Raw genomic sequence first — 23,886 nt, forward strand, 5'->3', positions numbered from 1 at the left:
TATACGCACTGTAGTATATGAATCATTTAATTTTGCTTTCAATGAATTTGGTTTTCATCATCACGTAGGTGATCAATCATGCAGATGGTTTCCGCTTCTTTGTATTATAAAAGGAATCTTTATTAATGGTTATCAGGTGTTTAATAATTTTTTGATGCAATTTTATCATGAATCTGCTGAATCTCATGTAGAACAAGGTTTTTATGAGATGCTGTATTTTTATAGGATTTGCAAGGACATTAGTCAAGAACAAACAAAAACAAATCAACAGTATATGGGATTTGAACCAGTTTCATGAGGCAAGTGCTAAGATGGGTGGTTTCTGTGCAAGCACCTGACCCGTTTTATAAACATGAGGGTTGGTACGAAAGTAATGCCTCTTTATCTTTATTTATTTTCAGGTTCTCTCCGCAGTAAGTCAACAATATTCTTTGTGAAAGAATAGTGGTTCCTGACCTTCTATTCTAAGTGACACTACGACAGCTCATGTGACAACACACTACTTGCCAAAAATGGCTGTTACCTTTAAAGTGCAGAGAGAGAGAGGGAAATAGAGATAGAGCTCTGATTGATCTTTCTTACTGCAGAGTGAGCACATCCAATTGCCATTCATGTGAGTCGCACAGATGTCTGTTCACTACCGTTGACATCATCATTTGGTCAGTGGGCAATGTTTTAAGTGTGGAGAAACCGACCTCAAAGACGAGCCATGCAGCAGTTACCATTCCACGGCAGTGGCTCAAGAAAGTGAGCACCGTGTGAATGAGCTCGTTCGAAGTGATGGGCAAGCATTATCAAGTATCTCGGGTATTCGAGTGATCTCTGTTTGATCGGTGCTTCAAATGCCGAATCATGTCCAGGAAGACAATTTGAACGAACTCCTCAAACATAATGAAGCTCAGGAAGAGGCATTTTTAGGTTATTTCCCCAAAATAAGCTCGTAGAGTGGGTTCCCGTGTCTGGCCGTCCGGCCGTTAACATTTGATTAAAACATCATCTCTTCACAAACTACCTGACTGATGTGGACCAAATTTGGTGTGATGCATCAGAACAGTAAGGTCTCATGGGGTTGTGCTCCAAGGGGGGTTTTACCCCAAATATTAGTATTTTATTCAAAAATATTCTTCTCAGAAACCACCAGACAGATCCAGACATAACTGGCCATGTGGCATCATGACCATGTCCTAACCTTAAGTTGTGCTCCTCATGGCCATATCTCCCCTGTAAAGGGGGTCAAAGCCTCCTTGCTATAATCCCTCATATTCACTAAAACATATTTTAATCCTAAACTACATGACTGATTATGGACCAAATTTGGTAAGTCACATCAGAACAGTAATGTCTAATGGTGTTGTGCTTACCATCTGGATCTGCCCCCTGTAAAAGGCTGAAAAGGAGGGTTTCACCTCAAATTCAGGTAATTTATTTTAAAATCTCAAAACCGGTGGCCAGATGCAGACCAAACTCTTCATGAAACATAAAGACCATGTCGTTAACTTAAGTTGTACTTCCATGACTGTTCCACTTTTGGAAGTGAGGCCATGGCCCCTTCCCCCAATCCTTCATTTTCATCTCGTGTCTTGGGAAAATAACCATCAGTCCCCCACGGGGCTATTTTTTCATGTATAATCCTCAGACACAAAAATGTGTGTAGCATTTACAGACAGAAACCAGCAATGGGATGGCAGTGTAAAGGATCACCTACAAAGTAGTTCAAGACTCCAACCCTCTGCTGGATAAAATGATGCTCAGTGTTTGTTTATGAAATGATAGACAGAGAACCCACCTCCACCAAAACTTGCCTGAGTTGCTGCTTCCTAGGCCACATCATCTTTAAGATCAAGTATAGTGCTCTACCTCACATACGGACCAAATCTTGCACTTTCAGATGACTACGTCTTTGGCCAACTGAAGGATGCATTGCTTGGACACCACTTTGAAGATGATAATGTGAAGGAGGTTGTCCACAAATGGCAAAGCAAGTGTGACCGAGTTGTCCAGTACATGCATAATTGCCATTCTTCTGTGGTGCCAAACTTGCATTGATCATGATGATTCGGTGTTCAGCAAGGATACATTAATTTTCCAACACCTTTCATTACTTTAAGCTGATATTTCGTCATCATAGAATCAAAAGGTTCCATCTGACAATTGAACCTTTGTAAGTTGGAACCTATTGATTCTGAGATGACAATTTAACACGAGATAAAGTAAGAGGCATTGCTTTTGTTCCAACCCTCAAAGGTGCCATGGTTCTCAACTAATTGTCTGTGTGTACTTTCAGACGCATCCCACGCAGACAGCCTTCTTGTCCAGCGTAGATCTACACACGCACTGCTCCTACCAGCTGATGCTTCCTGAAGCCATAGCTATTGTGTGCTCGCCCCGGCATGGACAGTAAGAGCCCACTACTTGCATCCAAATCTCATTTCCATCACAATAATATATTTACATGAGTTTGTTTGTTCCTTAACACCTGGTTGTAATTCCCCAAAATATTTTGTTGCACTTTTTTTTCATACACGGAAGGTCAACATCACAATCAATTCTTATTCATATTGATGTTAAAACAGGAAATAACGGAGTTTTTGCCGATCCACCATCACATGTCAGTTGTTCATCCTCGGCAGGGAAAAGGGCAGAGGTTGCCTCTGCATTGTTCGATGATTATTCTGTCGGGAATCAAACCACTTGCAATTATTTATATTCTGTATGCAACATGGAAAGTAATGCACAAAGCATCCATAATCTCCGCAGGACGACACTCCTGAAAGACCTCAAACAACGAAAGAAGGCCATTTGGCGCATCATTGCCTGTTGCTCTCCTGAATTAATTTATTGTTACAGCTGCAAACAATATTGCTTTGGTAAAGTCTCAATAACCCAATTTGTGGCGATATAAAACTGAGTTTGTTTGCTTGATGTAAAACTCACCCATCTCACCAAAATCGGGTGAAGCAGGAGCAGGTTTTAGGCAAATGCACATATATGTAGTCCAAGCTCCACCCTTCAGTAAGGAAGACCAATATATATATATTTTATTTTTGTGTCACCGATCGACACAAAATACCACATAATGACAAAGTGAAAACGTTTTTCGAAATATTTACAATTTAATTAAAAATGAAAAGCTGAAATTGCCTGTGCCAATAATGATTCAGCACCCTGAATCAATACTTTGGAGAAGTATTGGAGCCTTTAGCAACAATTACAGCTTTGAGTCGTCTTGGGTGTGTCTGTGTCAGCTTTGCACATCTGCATTTGAGGATTTTCTCCCATTCTTCCTTGGAGAATTGCTCTGTCAAGTTGGATGAGGAGCATCGGTGAACAGCAATCTTCAAGTCTTCCCACAGATTCTCAATGTAATTGAAGTCTGGGATTTGGCTGGGTCACTCAATGACTTTCACCTTCTTCTTCTGAAGCCAGTCCAGTGTTACATTGGCTGTAAGCTTGGGGTCATCGTCCTGTTGGAACGTAAATCTTCGCGACAATTGAAGGTCTTTTGCACTCTGAAGCAGGTTCTTCTCAAGGATTTGCCTGTACTTGGCTCCATTCATTGTTCCCTCTATTCTTCCAAGTCTCCCAGTCCCTGCTGCTGAAAAGTATCCCCAAAGCATGATGTTGCCACCACCATGCTTCACGGTAGGGATGGTGTGAGATGGGTGATGAGCTGTGCTCGGTTTCCGCCAGACGTAACGCTTTGCATTCAGGCCAAAGAGTTCAATTTTCATCTCATCAGACCACAGAATCTTTTGCCTCATGCTCTTAGAGTCTTTCATGTGCCTTTTTGTAAACTCCAGGCATGCCATCATGTGCCTTTTTCTCATTGTGGCTTCCATCTCCCCATTCTCTCATAAAGCCTAGATTTGTGAAGTGCTGCAGATACTTGTCCTTCTGGCAGGTTCTCACTTCTCAGCCAAGGAACTCTGTAGGTCTGTCAGAGTGATCATTGGGTTCTTGGTCAGCTCCTGACCAAGGTCCTTATTGCCCAGTTGCTGAGTTTCCTCCTGGCAACTCCATCTTTTTTTTTTGAATACCATCTCGAGGCTCATGTAAGAGCTCGCACACACAACATATAGCAAGGCTAGAGGCAAGAGGGGTGGGAGAGGGAAGCACAAAATAGTGGAGAACAGAGATTATAGGAAATCTGTGGAAGAGAGAGGGATGGGGCGAGGTACATGGGGTAAAGAGGATGGACACTACAGGGACTTTCAGGAAGGAAAACAGGTAATTTGAAGGAGGTGGGTTTGGGGTGGATTAACAGGGGTAGAAAAGATCATGGTTTTGGATGGGGGAAGATATGAGATGGTGGTGAACAGCTGTTTTTAAGACCTGGAGGGTGGAGTGGGATTGAAGGGAGTGTGGGAGTTTGTTTCAGAGGTGGGGAAAAAGAGGAATGAAAGAGTGAAGGTGAGCAGTGATTCTTGATTTTGCAGTTTCCCCAGAAGGGGTTTTATGGCAGACCTTGAGCACCCTGCGGAAATATAGGGGGAACAGATCACAGATAGAGCCAGGAGGAGGGCGGGAAATGGGGGCAATGCCAGAGAGGAGATAGCAGAAGATGGAAAGACCACCGACCTGCCTCCGGTGAGAGACCCAAAGACTCGGCTTCATCGCAGGAGATACCAATGAACCTAAAAGCCTTGGTTTCCACAGTGTGAAGTCGAGCGAGCTGTGAGGCAGGAGCACCACCCCAGAGGGGAGAGCAGTACTCCATCAGACTGTGGATGAAAGCTTTGTATGTGGTAGAGCAAAGATTGAGTCATCAGGAAGCACCGAGATAGGATTTGCTCTTTACCTCTTTGGATTCCTTCTTGGTCTTCTGTTTGATTATGTTTGTACCATATACTGATGCTGTGTGGACTGTGCTTCCCTGCTGAGGGACCTCTGGTAGCTTGGACATGTTGCTGTGTTTGAGACTAGGGAGTAACTGCTGAAATCCATCTACTCTGGTACTTCCTGACATCTTTGTTCTTTGTTCCTTTCACATTTTTTTGTAATTTTTTTTCACAATTCAATTTATTTATTCGTATTTTTGCTTTTTCTTCTTTCATCTCTTTTACTCTTTGTCTCTCTTGTTATCTATCTGTCTAAGGAGAAGTGAATTCTTGCAGAAAGTTTTCTGGCTCACTTGGCTGTGCCTGTGAGCCACTTGACTCCATATTTGCTCCTTATTTATTCAGGTTCTTTTTTGGTCTTCCGTTTGATTTGCTTGGACGGCCAGCTCTCGGAAGAGTCTGGGTAGTTCCATATTCTTTCGATTTCCTAATTATGGAGTTCACTGTACAGCTCTTGGGCACTTTCAACACTCGAGAAATTGTTTTATACCCTACCTCAGATCTATTCCTCCTCACAATTCTATCTCAGACTTCTACGTACAGTTTCTTGGACTTCATGGTTGAGTTTCTGCTCCGACATGCACTGTTAACTGTGGGACCTCATGGAGAAAGGTGTGTTTCTTTCTAAATCACGTCCAATCGATTGAATTGGCCACAGGTGGAGTCCAATCAACTTGGAGACATCTCAAGGATGATCAAAGGAAATTGGATGCACCTGAGCTCAATTTGGAGTGTCGTAGCAAAGGGGTTGAATACATATTGACGCAAAACATTTTGGCTTTTCATTTTTACTTAATTTGTCAAGAATTTAAAAAAAACATGTTTTCACTTTGTCATTATAGAGTGTTTTGTGTATATTGGTGACAAAAAATTTAAATTTAATCAACTTTAAATTCAAGCTGTAATACAAGAAAATATGATAAAAGTCAAGGGGTGTGAATACTTTCTGAAGGCACTGAATGTGTGTGTGTGTGTGTATATATATATATATATATATATATATATATATATATATATATATATATATATATATATATATATATATATATATATATATATATATATATATATATATATATATATATATATATATATATATATATATATATTACAGGACATACCAGTATTATACATACGTTTACTGACCAAAGGTCACATACCCTCAGAGTGCCATGCACAATGTACGTGGAAATGGCCCCTCCATCCCGCTACTCGACACTTAACTGTACAATCTCTGAGTGCAATAGTTCAAACACTAATGGGAATAGTGAGTGTATTTGTCTATGAAGTACATGGTTATTGCTTGAGTTTAATACTTATTTTAAAATAAAATTATTAATTCCTCTTATGAATTTAAGTTGAACTTTAAAATTTTCGAAATGAATTTAAGTTGAACTGGTGAACAGCAAATGTTGTGATCTTGTGATCCAACTGCATGTCCATCTGTGGCACTTGTAATTTTTATAATCAAAGTGCAATGACAGCTTCAGAAAACTCTCTTGCAAAGGCAATCCTTGATATCTAAGATATCGTGTCGACTGTTTTCTACGTGACAGTCAAGCCCCGTGTCCTCTCTCGGTTAGGACGGGAACCTTTCAGCTGACAGATCGAGGAATGGAGGAAATATCTGACTGCCGAAAGGAGGACTTCCATCCACACACTAAGGAACCACCGCTTTTTCAGGTGTTTTGTACATTCCTGAACTCTGTCAAAACATATTATAAGACACGAGTTGTTAAATTTTTAAGTTTGAACCATTCATGACAATGTCATGGGAGTTTGTTACAGCCATTCTCACGAGGTTCTTACTGCAGGTGTGCGAGCACGTGCTGGAAGGCTCCTCCGACACCATCATACTGGACTTGCGGTGACGTCAACATTCCTCTTGTTTAACACTGGGATTTGTTATCCCAAACACGTGTCTGAGGGAACAAACACAACATGACGTTCGCTGGCCTCATTGGCCCATATGCAAATGTGCTATAAATGATGTACAAAGGAGATTTAAATTATCAGTAGCTGTATTAATAACTTGTAGCATTAAGGGTTTTCAAAAGTACATGATGGTGAACCTGCAATTCCCATTTTGATCACCTTTGACATATGATAAATATGAAGTATACTGAAGCGTCAAGTGTGATGAATTTTGCAAAATACATTGTGAATGTTGCTGTTTTTACAAAACTCACCTGGAAGCCTGTTAGTCGTCAAGCTACAAGTATCTTTGATAAAGGAGGAGCATTTCTGAATCATATGACCAAAATGCTGTGTACATCTTTCTTGTAAAGTTGCATGGTTTGTGTGAGTTAGTTTATGAGAATGCTTTGTGTAGCTGACACTTGTGTCTAAATTCCACATAGTATGTCTTATCCAAGATTACAATCTCACTCACATGATGTTTGGTAACGAGCACGATGTGAACAAGAACCCACGTCCATTCAAAACACGAACCTCACGCCTCTCGTGAGTAGACGGAGCCGAACTGGTGCGGCCTACGCAGATCAACCCTCGATGTCTGTTTGAACTAAAGTGAAAATTATTTACATCTTAAGGTTTTGCATTGAAAGCTCAAGAGCATTGGTAGAAAAGCAAGCAGCTACAACCGAATATTCTGCTTGAGTGGAGTCAATGATATATGCATTCATTTGCATCAAAAACAAGATTTGTCCATATGTTTGCTTAGGACACTCAGATGTCAAAATGATGGATGTCTACCTTCAATATACACATCCACATCAAGAAACAAGGCACTCACACGAGTCCAAGACAGCAAGAGTTTGAACATGTTTATTTGAAGGTAACACTATATGTTGTTTCTTTGTCACGAGAAACACCCACCCTCTTCGGGAGCATTGGCAAGTCTTCTACCCCCCCGTGGATTTTTTTTTGTCCTTGCACCCATGACCTGTCCCTGTCTACTACCAACACGTATGCAAAATTTGGTGAAGGTCGGACAACCCCCCTTTTTTTTTTTCTGATTTTCAAATGTACATACAGTGCATACGCGTACATGAAATTAATTGCCTTATTTAATGTCGGCGGAGTGACATGCAGTCATGGCCAAACATATTGTCACCCTTGCACTTTTTTCAAATAACGCACAATTTTATCAAAAAATAAGTTGAAATTGACAAAAGTATTTCATCTCCACAATCCTTTATTTCACTGTTAATATTACATAACTTTTGTTTTTGATTCAGAACTTAATATATCCTTTTAAATCAGAAAATAAAATGAAATGGCATTTCAAATCACAAAATTATTGACACCCTCGACTTACTATTTGGTAGCACAGCCTTTGGACAAAATATGCAGTGAAGGACTTCCTGTAGCCATGAATGAGCTTCCTACACCTCTCTACAGGCAGTTTGACCCACTCTTCTTGTGCAAACTGCTCCAGTTCTCCCAGATTTGAAGGGTGCCTTCTCCCAACTGCTGTTGTTAGATCTCCCCACAGGTTTTCAATGGGATGTACATCTGGACTCATTGCTGGCCACTTCAGAACAGTCCAGCGTTTTGTCTGAATTGTACCATTACTGGGTGCTTTTTTAAGTGTGTTTGGGGTCATTGTCATGCTGCAAGACCTATGACCTTCGACAGAGACCCAGTTTTCTGATACTGGGTTGAACATTGTGCTCCTAAATGCCTTGATAATCTTCTGATTTCATGATGTCATGCTGCAGAAGAGTGGATGTATGCTGTGTGCAAGAAACAAGGTGGAGGTGGGGTACTGCGAGAATGGTCACAGAAACTAGAAGGGCACTCAGTGGAGCGCATACCTCCACTACGAAATGCCTGATCCACGAGAACATATCAGGCCCAATCAATACATTTTTGAAATATCAAGCTATATATCGTTTTTGGCCCAATCTCTCAATGGTGAAGAATCACTTTGAAAATTAATTAATTCTCACATCTAGATCCAGATTCAGATCTTCACCAAAATCAAATCAATTCGTCCTTGCAACACTCCCAACCTGTCCACCAAGTTTTGTCCGAATCCGTCCACAACTTTTTGAGATATCATGCTATATATCATTTTAGCCCAATCTCTCAATGGTAACGAATCACTAAAAAAATTATGGTGGTGGGATTTGGATCCGAATCTTCACCAAAATCGAATGACTTTGTCCTTGTCACACACCAAACCAGCCAACCAAATTTCATCCGAATCCATCCACAAGTTTTTGAGATCCTGTCCACAGACAAACAGACAAAAAGGGGTGAAAACATAACCTCCTTTACCTTCGGTGGTGGAGGTAATGATAGGTACAAATTCTTTTGGATTGGTTGTTACTTTCCGATGTGATAAATAATGCAGATAGTAGAGGGGAGATATTTAGGATAGCAAAGCAAATGATTGGTCAAAAGATGTATCTCATAGGACAACAATGTGTGAAGGATGATATGGGAAATGTACTGGTTGACCATGGGGAGATTAGAAATGCTTGGAGGAGTTACAATGAGCGCCTGCTAAATGTGGAGTTCCCTTGGAACAGGGATATTCTGGAGGCAGTAGAGCCGGTGCAAGGCCCACCATCTGAGTTAAAGAATGAATGGGTGAAGAAAGCCATCGATGAAATGAAGAACGGTAAAGCGGCGATCAGCACTGGTGTTGTCGCAGAGATGCTGAAGGCATCTGTTGATATTGGAGTGAATTTTATCACTAAATTGATAAATGCAATTATATTGAAGACATCGATTCCAGATGACTGGTTGAAGAGTGTAATGGTGAATATTTATAAAGGGAAGGGTGATGCCTTAGTTCAGAGCAACTCTTGGGGTATGAAGTTGCTGGACCACAGAATGAAAGTAGTAGAGAGAGTCATGGATAAATTGATAAGATAATGTTAATATACATGAAATGCAATTTGGTTTCATGCCAGGAAGGGGAACGATAGTTAGCAATTTTTAGTTAGGCAATTAGTGGAAAAACATCTGGAGAAGAATAAACAACTTTACTTTATATTTGTGGATTTGGAAAATGTGTTCAATGGGGTGCCTCAGGAAGTAGTGCAATGGTCCATGAGAAAGTTACGTGTGGAGGATTGGTTAGTTAAGGTAGTCATGGTGATGTATGATGGCCCAAAAACCTCTGAGCATAAATGGAGTGCAAAGTGGGGATTTTGAAGTGAAAGTGCGTGTTCATCAGTGAGTCAGTCTTGAGCTCAATCCTGTTCATCATGGTTCTTGAGGCTATATCACAAGAATTTAGAGGAGGCTCACCTTGGGAACTCCTGTATGCCGATGACCTGGTGCTGATAGCTGACAGTGTGGAAGAGATAATGGATAAATATACAGTATGGAAGGAGGGTGGAGGCCAGAAGATTGAAAGTGAATACAGGGAAAACAAAAGTACTGATTAGTGGTGCGAGAGAAGGAATTTTGTAAAAAAAATAAAAAAAATAATAAAAAAAGAGGGTGGTGGCCCTGTGCTGTCTGCAGAAAAGGTGTAGGTAGCAATTCAATATTGTGTAAACCCTGCAACTGCTCGGTCCACAAGAGGTGCAGTGGCATCAGGAGTAGACTGCAGGTGCTACCTGACTTCAAATGTGCTGTTTGCGCAGGTAAACAAGTGACTCCAGTTCAAGCATAAAGGTTAGTTTATTGGGGATATATCCCTGGAAAGTGTAGATAAATTCTGTTGCCTTGGTGATATGGTTGGTGCAGGTGGTGGTGTGGAGGCATCAGTGAATGCAATAATTTGAAGTGGCTGGAGGAAGTTTAGGGAGTTGTTCCCCCCATTGACATCAAAAGAGACCTCTCTCTTATTAAAGGGAAAACTATGCAGCTTGTGCTCGAAGCGTGATTTTGTATGGTAGTGAACCATGGGTGATCAAAAAGGAGGATGAATGGAGGTGTGAATGAAATGAGAATGGTGAGGTGGATGTGTGATGTGACATTGAAGAATAGGAAATCAAATGTGGAATTAAGAGATAGCTTAGGTGTAGAAAGCATTAGTGAGGTTATGTGTAGGGGTAGGTTGAGATGGTTTGGACATGTGGAAAGGATGTGGGTGGGCAGCTGTGTGAAGAGGTGTATAAATATGAATGGAAGGAAAGCTAGAGGCCATCCGAGGAAAACATGGGATGTGTTGCTGAGATGATCTTACAGTAAAGGCCTAACAAGAGGGCGAGCAAGGGATCGTGCAGCCTGGAAATCAGCCATTAGGTGAACCACGGCAAACACATGCAAGCTGGAAATGACTGGAAAACGATGATTATATTCTCATGAAGGTTTGTTTAAAACTGAACAGAAGCTCAAATGGTACATAAGTCGTGGCCTGAACAGAAGGACAAGGGTACACGCATGCACACACAAAACCCATCTCACTGTGGGGGCTAAGTGGAGTGAAGTCAATGGCATGCCATCGCAAATCCCCACGCTTCTCACCTAAAGCAAAGTTGAAAGATGGAAAAAGTTCCACCAGTAATGACCCATTATAAATTTGAGTTAAGTTTTTTTTCTTCTTCTTGTGACCCTAAGTCCCCACCCCCTGATGCATGAACTGACGGTCAAAAATAAATAAATTACATATTTCATTGTCTCCCCAATGTTGATTGTATTGTATATCCAGTTTCATTTAAAAATGTGCGAGTAATTGCATTTTTGGTATTTGATGACCTTTTGACCCTGCACCAGGTGGATGGAGCCAAAATGATACCACTCTTGCACCTTTGAGCCAAATGGTGATCATCACCAAGTTTGGTGAATTTCTGCCCAACCGTTTAGGAGGAGCTGGCATGATGGATTGACGGATAGACAGATAATTATCGTCTTAATTATAATTATAATATCCTCCCCTCTCCACCCCCCATTTCTTTCAAAGCTTGGGGGTAATAAAGGCATGTTATTTTAAGGATGTAGCCATATTAAAGCCAATATCTTTTTTCATTTTTTTTCAACCAAAACCTTTAAAGGAAAATTGAGCCTGGTGTTGCCTTAGTCGTTAGGGTGGCTGGCTTAGGATCTCAAGCTGAGAGCTGACGAGTTATTCTACTGATGAGATGTGATCAGGTGTTTTGTCACGCACGCACGCATGCACACACACACAATTTTTACCTGGAAATGTCACATGTATTCCTTCTAATCCAATCACAATTAACAAAATATGAGGATACAAACTTTATTGTAAACAAGTTGTTCATAAAACTAAAAAAAAATAAAAAAAGAGCCGTGTAATGTTCTGTATGTACAGGAGTCACAAATCATCGTAACACCACGGAACACGAGCAAGTCACTTTTCCAATCAGAACCGCTGCTTGACTGAAGTGTTCCAGCACTCATCTGCTTCCCATTACGGTCATTGCAAGGATCGTGCTGAATAGCTTGAACACCAACAGCGCCATCAATGTACGCTAATTACAAAATTACTGGAAAAAAACAAAGCCGAGAGCTTCCAGGGAGGCCTTGGACATCAGGTAACAGAACGTGCCTATCTGAGGAGCCTTTGTGATAAATGGCCTCACGTGACATCACTACATTGAGGTTCATGGTGTTTTAATTTTAAAATAAAAATGATGGGAAATCATCTTCTACACAAAGCCATCTTTCACGATCAGCATCGAATGGACTTTACAATGGGGCTGGAACTCGGCAGTGGATATGTTGAAGATGGCTCCCGTTTTGGAAACTCATCGCAGTAAAAAAAAAAACTGCAACCTTGTTCCTGCACTCATACACCAACTTGTGGGTGCAGGGTCTGGTGAGGCAAGCAACAGTTGAGCTACATCCCACGAGTGACGTCCAGGATAATAAACTAAAGCAGTCAAGACGATCGATTTTAAAAAAAAAAGGCATTCCAAAAACTGGAAAGGAAAATAAAGTTGGAATTGCAGTGACAAATCAAAAGCATTTGTAATAGATCTTATGAAAACTTCACATTTCAGGAACAACCAAAATAATTCAGAGCAATCAAACAAATAATTTTCTGTCAAAATCCTGCTTCAAGATGAAATTTAGTCAAACAAATCAAAATTAGAAGAGACTTATCTGCGACTGAAACTTCAATAGCCAGTGGTTTTGCCAGCAACACATATGGTATCATGCAGGATGAAGGGTGAGAACGCAAGATCCTTCAGGAAGAACTTGATGAATGAAACCTCGTCCGAAGACAGTCGCAAAGGCAATTGATAGACTGGAACAGATCGAAATCTGTCGGAGGGAAAGCAAAAATTCCAAACCATTACGGGTCAGATAGCGAAAGTGTGAATGCTTTAACTTGTGATTTTATAAAAAGGTAAAATTGCAAACGAGGAGGTGCCGAGCTTCTTGGTGGCTATAATGTTTGCCTCCTCGACAGCAGTCGTGAAACATGAATACATCTCGTCTTCAACTTACTAATCCATTCCCAGCACCCAATGACAGCACTTGGGTGAACCACAGAGGCAAGGGATTTTGTGCAACTTGCTGCTTCCTTCTTGGTAGTCGTAATCCCACGTAAGTTCTGAGCCAGCAGAGATATCCCTGTTGAGAGAGACAGAGATGACGAGCGAGGGCATGGATGGTGTAATCAAATATATTTTATGAATGGGTTCTTCTTGCTTCTTCGTTCATATGCCTCACAAGGTTACAGGGTAGCATCATTGGCTGAGGGGCGGCTGTTCCGCTGAGGCAATGTCCTCTGCTCGTTAGGACAGGAATTTGGAATTTGTTCATGGCACAGCCAGCAATAGCTCGCCGACTCTTCGCGAAGTACACCATGGGATCTTTAATGTCCACCAACAAAGGCTGGCAAACAGGGTGCCTGTATAACGTCCATCCAAGGGAAGCAAAACACATTGATGAATCGCCCTGCTTGTGAAACACCGGGATGACTTGTAGCCGGTTAGCTGGGGCAGGATTCAAACCCAGGCTAGACAGCTCAGAGGCGAGTGTGTGAACTTCTAGGCCATCCTGTCAACCCGACGCTTCTTGCTGATAATAGTCATTGAATAACCACAACTTCAAGAGACAGCAGTAGTAAAATGCTCTTTTGCTCAAACATGCCACAACACCGGGTGATGTATTTAAAATACACAATGCTCAAAATCAACATCGAAAAAGCACCTTGATGTGAAGAATGCCAACCAAGGCAGCTTGATGTCATGGGTGTCCACAAACACGGATTGCAAAAATAAGTTCGGATCACAGCTGTGCTGTAAAAAAACAATGCAAAAAAAATAAAATAAACCACACATAGTTTTACTTCAACCGAGCAAACCACCATGCATGTAGTCATGCCTGACCCTGCACATCCAACTATCTTTACAATCACAGAGAACAAATGCGTGAAATTGCAGACTATTGCAGAGTGCATTTCAGGAGAGGGGAGAAGAGTGAGCTGGAGACGAAGAAGCCAGTATAAAGAAGAAAAAAAAAAATGAACTCAACAAAGAACGTACATTTAGAAACCTGGATACATTTCCCTCCTTTTCAGATGAAATACAGCAAACCACCAAATTCTCAGCATGGTCTGGAGAAAGAATCAAGAGTACAGAGCTCAACTTTGGGAGGAAACCTGCATCATTATTTAGCCCCAAGCCAGTCAAGGGCTGCAGGCAGGATCAACAGAATATTAATGCAGCGTTATTGGCAAAATATGTCATCACGCTTTAGAAATGGTGAAGGATAGATTCCGGACCTCTTAATGCTCATCCTCCCAATGTCAAAGCAAAGCAAACAGTGCCTACAGAAAGTCTACACCCCCTTTCAATTTTTTCACCTTTTGTTGCCTTGAAGGTCAGGTCAGGTCAGGTATGGGAGCATGTGGCGCTGCGTTCACTTTCCGCCGTTTTTTTCCCGAAGGTCAGAGATCTTGACATTCCCAAACTATGCACCACAGCTTGGTCTCTCAGACATCCTCCCAAGAATCCATTCCATACAAGCACTGAAAAGTGTGGGGGCCAGTACACACCCCTGACAATCTCCAGTAACAACTGCAAATAAGTCAGAGATGGCATCACCACATCTCACAGCACTCTCAGTACCAGAGTACAGTTGGGACATCAGAATGATCAGTTTTGGTAGCGCCCCACGAAGACCAAGAATCCTCCAGAGGGTATCCCAATTCACTGAATCAAATGCTTTGCAGAGATCAACATGGGCTGCAAGCAGCCCCTGCCGAAACTCGTCTGCGTTCGGTGAGGACCCGAAGAGCAAGGATACGGTCAATCGTTGACCTCTTTGTGTAAAGCCTGACTGCTCTGGGCATTGATGCTCAAGCAGATGGTGGCGAACCCTATCAAGAATTATCCGAGCAAAGACCTTGCCCGGCACTGAGAGCAGCGTAACCCCTCAGTAGTTGTTGCATTCCTGGCGGTCATATCATTGGAGTCAGTTTATTGGACACAGCCACAGCAACTCCTTGGGCATGGTAACCATCAGAGCGACCAGACCAATCGTCGGTGGAACCACCTGTCATGATCTCGCCACTATCCCATCAACAATGTTGACTGCCAAAGCCACTATCCCGTCAACAATGTGGCAAAACAAAATGTTTTGCCACATGGCTTCAGAATCTTCAGATAAGAGTGAATTTTTTTGCATACCCCAAATGGGACTCAATGGGACCCAAATGGGCTTTTTGAGTACCCTACCGTCCAGGCCAGACTTGTGGAGTGCTTGGCATGTTGTTGTTACATGCACACAGTGACGAGTCTTTGCCATAAATGCATGTAGTTCTTTCAAAGTTGCCATTGGCCTCTCCTACTTGCTTGGTCATCCAGTTTGGAGGGACGGCCTGATCTTGGCAGGGTCTTGATGGTACCACGCACCTTCCACTTCGTAATGATTGTCTTGACTGTAGTCCAAGGGTTTTCAAGGCCTTTGAAATATTGTTATACCCATCGCCTAATCTGTGCCTTTTCACAACTTTATTCCAGAAGTATTTTGAAAGTTCCTTGGTTCTCATTGTTGAGTCTTTGCTATGAAATGCACTACCCAGCAGAGGAAACCTGCAGGAACAGCTGATTTTATTCTGAAATAATTAGAATCACTATAATTTAACAAAGGTGAAGGCCAATTAACTCGGTGTGTGATTTTTAAGATGATTGGTTACACCTGAGCTAATTTACAATTGTTTTTCACCCACCTGGACTTTAGTCAGGTGAGCTTACGAAACCGAGCAATGTCCGTAAATGAGTCAGTCAATCAGTCAGTTGGTCAACACTTGTCATTATCAGTTTAACCAAACAAACGGTTTTTGATGAAACTTGGCTACAAGCTTCAAATCAGATGCCCAACGCAGTTGTATTGACTGCAACAAAATCTGCGTTCAGAAAGGGGGTCTGCATGGGGGGGTGGGGGTTTACCTCCCCCCAATTTTTATTTTTAGGTATTTGCTCTCTTTTCTGAAACTACACACAAAATTTTGATGAAACTTGACCACAACCATCACCACCAGAGATGTACCAAAGTGTATCAACCGCATCAAAATCTGTACTCATTAAAGGGTCTATGGGGGGGGGGGTTATTGATCCCCCAAAATAGGTATTTGCTCTCTTCTCCAAAACTATACACAGGATTGTGATGAAACTTGAAAACGACCTTCTTCACTCTTGATGTACCAAAGTTTATCGACTGCATCAAAATCCGCGCTCACTTAAGGGGTCTGCAGGGGGAGGGGTTTGACTCCCAAAATAGGGATTTACTCTCTTCTCCGAACTACACACAGAATTTCAATGAAACTTGAAAAACAACCTTCTTCACTCATGACATACCAAAGTTTGTTCACGACATTAAAAAAAATTCAGGGTCTAAGGAGGTCTGCGGGGGGGTTTGAGTGACACTTGCTCCTAATCCAGGTGAGCTGCAGGACAGGTGATTCTATTTTTATAATGGGGGGGGGGGTGGGCACTTATCCAACCAAGATATTCTTGTTTTGTATTTTTAATCAATTTTCTTGAATTTGTTTTTCACTTGGAGGTTGTGGGTTACGATGTGTAAACAAAGGTGGAAAAAGTCTAATTTAATTACAGCCTATAAGCCGTATAAGGCAACAAAAGGTGAAATTTTGAAAGGGGATGGAAACATTCTATAGGTCTGTACATATGCATGAATAAAAATTATTTGAAGCATAAATACATGATGGAAAAAAGATTTGGTGATGTTCCAACAAAGAAAACTTTTGGATGCTTACCGTCTGGCGGTGCACTCTCCTGCACATCCATCCCATCTTTACTAACGTCACGTCTACAGAGAAAACCGCACAAGCACTTGTGTTCAGCACAACATATGGATTTTAAAATGAGCAAGCATTCTGTGGGCAAGCAAGAGAGAAACAAAACACGTAATTGACAACAATCATGATTGGAGGGACTATGAAACAAGCTATCACACAGCACAGGAATAAGTTGTGTCCAAGGGAAACCGGTCACAATGAAAAATCGAATGAAAAGCCCGACTCTGGCTACTCCATCACAGTAACTGTATCTGGTCGTGCTGTTACATGCATAAGGCTGCCAAGGCTGAGGCAGTTTCATTGGCAAGGGGGAACAATCCTGGATATGTCACCACATCGGCAATTGGCTTACTTTTCCCCAGAGCTGGTACTCGCTTTGTCGACCTCGGAGGATGACAGGCTGAGTCAACCCACCTGATATTATTTTGGCATGGCTTGAGCTTGAACTCAGGAACCTAAGCCAACTATCAGAATTGTTGAGCAACCACCAAGCTTAACTGGGTTTGGAATTAGGAAGAGCTCTTCTTCTTGCACAGGCAGCACATGGCTGCAGGTGGTATCATTTGCTGGGGGAGCAGCTGTGTTCCTGATGCAGTGCCTGTAGGTTTGAGCAGGAATTTGGAATTTGTTCAGGTTGATAGTGATAGTTCACCTTTTTTCTTCACAAAGGAGGAAGAACCATATCAAAAACTGAAGGCACCAACAGTTAGTATATGATGACTACAGTCCCGGTTGAAGACTACTCAGGGATCAAAAAGGTCAAACCTTCGTCTTGCCTGCTGAACAGCTGTGCTTGGAGGTTGTGGTGGTGTTCATGTTTATCAATTCAGCCTGTCCTTTCAATATTCAGCAAGACCTGCTCAAGAAGGAAACTCAAAATGTTGCATTCTCGATATGGGAAGGGTTCTCATGTCATAACGAATGAAGGAAGTGCATTTTCAATTATATGGATTTAATGGTGATGATTCACCATGGTAACCGAGCAAAAACTGAAAGTTGGCCATTTCGCCGCAAAACGAGCAGCAAAATCACTTGCACTGCCACACAGGATGAGGTGGTTTTTAATTACTGAGATTCTTGAAGGGATGTTGTGGAACAGCGTTTAATAAGAAATGTAACACTGATAATGCGTGTAGAGATTTACAATGGAATCGAGTCGAATACATTTGTGTTGTAGTCCTAAAATATATATATATTTTTTAAGTGTTTTGGGGTCCTCAGGTGAGGGTACAAAAGGAGACTGGTTCATGGTCCTATTGTTGCGTTCGGCCTCTCAAACTCGTGGTTTCAAAGTTGCAATTTAGCAGTGACAAGACACAACCGGGCAAGTCCTTTGTCATCAACGGAACTACGACATATTACATCTACAAAAAAGAGCAGTGAGTGAATTGCGCAACATTCTCAGAGTTGAAAGGTTCACAAACACAAGTCTGCCAACCACTTATGTACTTGTTAACTTTTCAGCTTCAAAAATCTTCAGGGGAACAATGGGATGGATTTGCCAAATGCTCACCGGAAGCAGTGTTCATTCGAAGAGAATTCGCCATCGCCTTTTGATGCACTGTTGGGCAGCAACAACCGACCTGCAATAACGATTCAAAAACCAAGGAAGTTTACGTTTGCAGAAAATGCATTTCAACAACACTTAGACAATGCATCTTTTTAACCGATTAATATATTATCCTTTATCACAGCATAATACAAGGTGATGTTGCCCTTTGAAGCATTATCGACCACAAAGGAGTTTCATCTCGCAGAAATGGTTGAGCTGGAAGTTCACTTGACAAGGCTCTCATTTCCACTGTCGTACCTGATGAATAAGCAACACACTCGTCATCATATTGATGGTCTTTGCTGTTTTTCTCCCATTTCTTGTACACCATTTGCAATTGTGTCACTTCATGAGCTTTAAATCTGTCTGCAAATGCATGCAACGTCATGTGGTCAAACTGACATGCATTTTTTACTCGATAGAGATGTGGAATCCAATTCATTGGTAGGTCCTAATCGAGCCAGGTGAACAAAATAATGTCAAAGGAAGTTGAAAAGCCTGCGATGAATGACTGACTATTCGATGTCCAAGCGTTGTGGGTAAATGCGCAAACAAATGACCGGAAGCAAAGGGTGAAAAACCAAACTCGCACTCAAACTCAACAAAACCACTTTGACATTATTTTACCCAATGTATTATTGCGTAAAGCATGTATGGTGAATGAAGTGCTTTATCATTTTATCCCAAATGTCTGACCTGTGAAACGGCACACAAACGTTCCTTTCTGGAGGTCTTCCAGGCAGCGCACGCCCCAGCCCTTGCCCTCGGTCATGAAAACCTGCAACCGTGCTTTTAAGCCATACTGCACGAGGCGGTTCGAACAAGTGCCTTCGCGGCACTTGCAGCCCGGATTGCACTCGACTAAGCTAAAGGGAGGAGGAGAAAAAGGAAACCATTGGTGATGAAAATTTTGTTCACGCGGCCTCACACAAGTCTCAAAAAGTCATTACTTTGATGGCATCACAACAACCCTCGCAAATGTAATGGAGCAACAAGATGGACAAACTTTTATGAGGGAATCATAATAATCCTACGATCCAATGCAAAAATGAATGCAAAGCAAACTTTTACTTTAACAGCGTACCCGCTGTCGATGCCATTTAGAAGCAAGCCGTTGCTGTAGCCAGGAAGGGGATGGTTATGCAAGGAATCAGACTGATTGACCAAGCCTCGAGCAGTCAGCAAACGACAAGAACATCTGTGCATGGCAACAGTGAGGAATACAAGGAGAAAATGAGCATTGTTGGTGATACAGGTTCGGCTGGGAGTTCGAGAGTAAATTTTTGTTTCAATCTAAAATCTGTTCAAATAACACCTTGGGGGGATGTAGGTAAGGCAACGTATGTCTATCCCAATGGAGGACGAATGAATGGGCATGGAATGTTTGACAATAATCAGTGATGCACTCACTCATTAAGGCAACCATCGACACACTTGCAGGTTACAGTGAAGTGCGGAGGTGGCAGAGGGCAGCAATGTTCACAATATGTGAAATTGGTGGGCAAGCTTGTGTCGTACTCGTTTACACAGCTTATAGCTACTGGCTCTTTTCCATGAGACAAGTCTTTTAAAAAGGCAAGGGGAGCAGGTTTTTCAGCGGACTCAGTGGTCTGCAGCACGGGGACAGGATAAATGGAGTCAGATTTCTGATGCGATCGGGGGACGGTGTCCACGTGGCTCTCCATCATCTGCAAAACTTTAAGCGAGCATTGCAGTTTGGACTGGCTTTTAATCAATGCTTGCTGAATGGCTGAAAGAGAGAAAAAGGAGAATTATAGGGTACAACGAGGGAACTATTGAAAGCAAGTAAAACTCATCATGGAGGACAATGATGAGATTTATTTTTCCCTCCAAAATCAAGAACATTTGTCCTGCATGTGCTACATGTGCAATATCCTCCATCCACAAGCATGAGATAACATAAATTTTCATTTAAATTAATAATAACTAGGGGAAAAGCTCATCAAAATGATGGGTGCACAAAACTGAACACAACACAGATTATTACAATACACACAAAGTTATGCATTATGTCCGATTAATTATTTGCAATAAGGAAATGGGGAACGGGTCAAAACGGAATTCTAACCATGAATGGGTTAAACCATTGGGTGGGATTTCTTTGATGTGCTTCAGGCATTAATGCGAAATGCACAAACATCCGCTGTATCAGCACAGCCTCGATCGCTTCCGAAATAATAGCAATTATTAACAAAAACGCGGGTGGTGTGTAGGCACAGAATGCTGGCTTGAAAAAAACAACAACTCAGGTTACAGTATGTGATGAAGCCAAAACATGGATATTGCTTATGTACATATACAATACATCTTGTTTATATAGCTTGGATAGATTCAATTTCCAGTGGGCCATGAAGGAATGATCCTATAGGCCAGAAGGCTTGAAGCCTGGGGCCTACACAAACTGTGCTTGTGTGAAACACCTGTGACATCGATGGTCTGCAACCTATCGACATTTGATGATGCTTAAATCGCTTTTGGTCTTTTTCACACTGAAGAGAAAACTTGTGGAGAAGGCACGACGATTGTGAATATAACACTTCTGAATAGGTCTTGAGTCTTGCGAAGCAGCAAAATGGCGGGTGTTTGACTTATTTTTTCAGAGTTGTAATCAGATTCCAATTGTGGGTGGAGTCGGGTCAGCTGTCCAACCAATGGGTGTAATGAAACATATGTACATGCACAATTTGAAGTTTGCCCATTTATACATAGATAATAACTACTGTTGACCATCAAACTAGGTGGTTTTGGGATAAGATGCACAAGCAATGGCAATATAGCACGAAACTAATAAGTGAAGCCACCTAATTAATCAATGAACCCCAACCACAAAGAACCCTAACGCTCACCCGATCGGTTTTCTTTCTCACCTCAACTGGCTGTCATTGGGTGAAGCTTACTTTGAGATCTGATAATATTGTGGAAATGAATTTGAGAACATGCATCGATTAGAATAGCCATTTCCCTTAATTCAGATTATAGTGCAAGTGTGTGGTAAAATAAACCGACAGGAATATGCGTCGTTAAAACCGTATAAAGCAGGTCGTCCTCACCCACAAAGTTATTTCTCATCCCCCCACTATTTAAGGATTTATCCTTTATAATCTGCCATTTATGCGCACTCAAAGGGATCACGGCCTTACAACACCGACCGGGCGTGAGTTTGGTTGGAGTTCCACCACACCAAGAACATTGTCAGTCGAGAGGCGGCGGGTGGTATCAACTCCACCACCAATTAGCACCGAGCAAGCAAGGCCTGTCGACGTCAATGGTCGGGGTGTCGGACAAGTCAATAAAAAGACCGCCCAAGTTTCACCGAGTTCCTCATTTGAAAGCAGAGCAGATGCCAGGTCCTTGTGTAGATCCTCTTGGGCTCCTTGCAGTCATTCTTGAGGGAGCTGCTGGCATTCACAGGTCTTCTGCTGGAGAGGTAATCCTTGGGAGTGGGGAGTTCTTATGCTGTGTGGTGGATTGCGCACTCCTTTGTGGCATCTCCGTGCCTTCCACAGTTTCGCATGCAGCACTGTGTGGCCAATTTGGTGGAGTCAGGGACAATGAGCTGAGCCTCAAACGGACTGGGCGACTCACAACTGGTATTCCTTTTTCTCGTGCCACTCCATTCTCATCTTCTGTCAGATAATTGAGGCTTTAAGAATAGATAATTAAGGTTCCTGGACATACGAATCACCGGGGTGGTTATTTTGGGTTTTCTGCAATCGTTTAGATCATTTGTACTCTTTTCTATTCAATCCCAACTTTGATACACATTTTAAATTCACTGGGTCTCCGAGTTATTCGGATGGTGGCGGTGCCGATTTCAAATAGCGGACTCACTCCAAATCTTTTTAGAGGATATTTAGATATTTGAGCGCTTCACACCCATTATTAAATTCACCTCCTCGCCGGTTAAGAATTTCCTCTCGGGTTACATCTTTAATTAGGACCTCGGCAAGGCGAGGTGCCCGGCATGCCACCCAGCATTACAATTGAACCCAGTATAGGCGAAGCAAGGCCCTTAATCTGATTCGGAGAATCTTGGCTGCAAGACCGGCATGAGCAGCACAACATTTGTTTGTCAGGATTGGGATCAAGACACTGTTCCGAATCTGATGCTGTAACAATAACAAAAACTTTCCTTCCAAAATTATCTGTTCCCGAAGAAAATTGAGATTCCATGCAAGTGTGGATCACAATATCACCGAGAGTCTTCTGTGACAAAACAAACTCCCTCACGAGATTTCAACAACACTGACCGATGGGGACGCCATCCTGCCTGAACATGTACACACATCTTGTCAAGCTTGTTTACTCGTCTGGTGCTTGGAGTTTTACTTTCTCTTTCACAAAAGTTTGTATTTTTAATTTTTTTTTTTACTTTTAATTGAAACTCATTGGAAATGTTTATAAAAATAGATGTATGCTCGTCTCTGCCCAAACATTGATAAAAGTGCCAAGACCCTGTGTTCGTGTCAAGGTCCTCCTTGAGCTTGAGCGAGTCAAAATAAAAAGAATAAACAGAAATGGGATCCAATGTTGCCAAAATTGAAGTCATACATCAACGTACAAACACATCCTATATGCAACAGCAAACAGCAATTGGGGCGGGGAGGGAGGTGCGTATCTTATCAGAAGCAAGACAACTCACACTAGATGAAAGTAAGGCTCAGGATATCAAAGGCTAATCAATAGGCCACCCCTCTGTAGACAAATCCAAAAGCGAAGGACAGATTTCAAAGTTGAACTGACAATAGAGGACAAGGCAAAGGGAAGGTCATACCTGAAGTGCAATCAGTTAGATGTGCCTGCAAATCCTCAGAAGAGACAAGGTTGAACGCGAGTTGCAGCACTAAATAAATAAATAAAACACGAGTAATAAAAATATTTAAAATTTCAAATTTATTGTAGAAAAATGATCAAGTGGCCAAAATTAATAAAGGACATCATAAATAAATACATAAATAAAGTGATATGGATTTACTGATTTTTTTAAATCACTAAATGTTGAAAAAAAAAGCATTATTACAAAGCAACTACTAACTTGAAGAACTTTGGGGTCCATAGCATTCCGGAATGACAGGTGTGACAGCTCACAAGAGAAAGCAAAATTAATTGAGTTATGAATCAAAGCCTAGTTATGCCAGCTTGGACAAATGGTCTTTCCAGAAGTTGTCGCTGAAGGTAAGGCTCAAGAGATCAAAGGACTGAACTTCTTCCAGTTGATAAAGTAAGTATATTGGTAGTTTGACTTGTCAATCATCTCAAAGACTTTGAATTGTGTGAAATTGTCCAGATTAAATAAGTCAGGTGGTGTTTGATCA

The 23,886-nt window shown here is 41.8% G+C and overlaps 2 protein-coding genes across 7 annotated transcripts in view; one reads left to right on the forward strand and one right to left on the reverse strand.

The window, feature by feature from the left end:
* LOC147026884 (STAM-binding protein-like) overlaps positions 1-6,960 on the forward strand; it is a 30,489-nt gene extending 23,529 nt beyond the window's left edge. For all 6 annotated transcript variants that reach the window (XM_085882777.1, XM_085882779.1, XM_085882778.1 and 3 more), the window contains 3 exons: positions 2,285-2,397; positions 6,422-6,521; positions 6,653-6,960. In XM_085882777.1, coding sequence (XP_085738903.1) covers positions 2,285-2,397; positions 6,422-6,521; positions 6,653-6,709 — 270 coding nt within the window. In that variant the 3' untranslated portion in view covers positions 6,710-6,960. The remainder of the gene's footprint in view (positions 1-2,284; positions 2,398-6,421; positions 6,522-6,652) is intronic.
* LOC147026885 (uncharacterized) overlaps positions 6,650-23,886 on the reverse strand; it is a 207,558-nt gene continuing 190,321 nt past the window's right edge. The window contains exons 32-41 of the mRNA XM_085883592.1: positions 23,346-23,414; positions 19,961-20,300; positions 19,635-19,748; positions 19,247-19,416; positions 18,512-18,581; positions 16,957-17,009; positions 14,222-14,292; positions 13,887-13,975; positions 13,179-13,304; positions 6,650-12,992 (exon numbers count right to left, since the gene is read on the reverse strand). Coding sequence (XP_085739718.1) covers position 12,992; positions 13,179-13,304; positions 13,887-13,975; positions 14,222-14,292; positions 16,957-17,009; positions 18,512-18,581; positions 19,247-19,416; positions 19,635-19,748; positions 19,961-20,300; positions 23,346-23,414 — 1,103 coding nt within the window. The 3' untranslated portion in view covers positions 6,650-12,991. The remainder of the gene's footprint in view (positions 12,993-13,178; positions 13,305-13,886; positions 13,976-14,221; positions 14,293-16,956; positions 17,010-18,511; positions 18,582-19,246; positions 19,417-19,634; positions 19,749-19,960; positions 20,301-23,345; positions 23,415-23,886) is intronic.

This window comes from Eptatretus burgeri, chromosome 5, assembly GCF_056783735.1.
Source record: "Eptatretus burgeri isolate ZD-2024b chromosome 5, Ebu_testis_v1, whole genome shotgun sequence".
In the NCBI taxonomy this organism is placed as follows: Eukaryota; Metazoa; Chordata; class Myxini; order Myxiniformes; family Myxinidae; genus Eptatretus; species Eptatretus burgeri.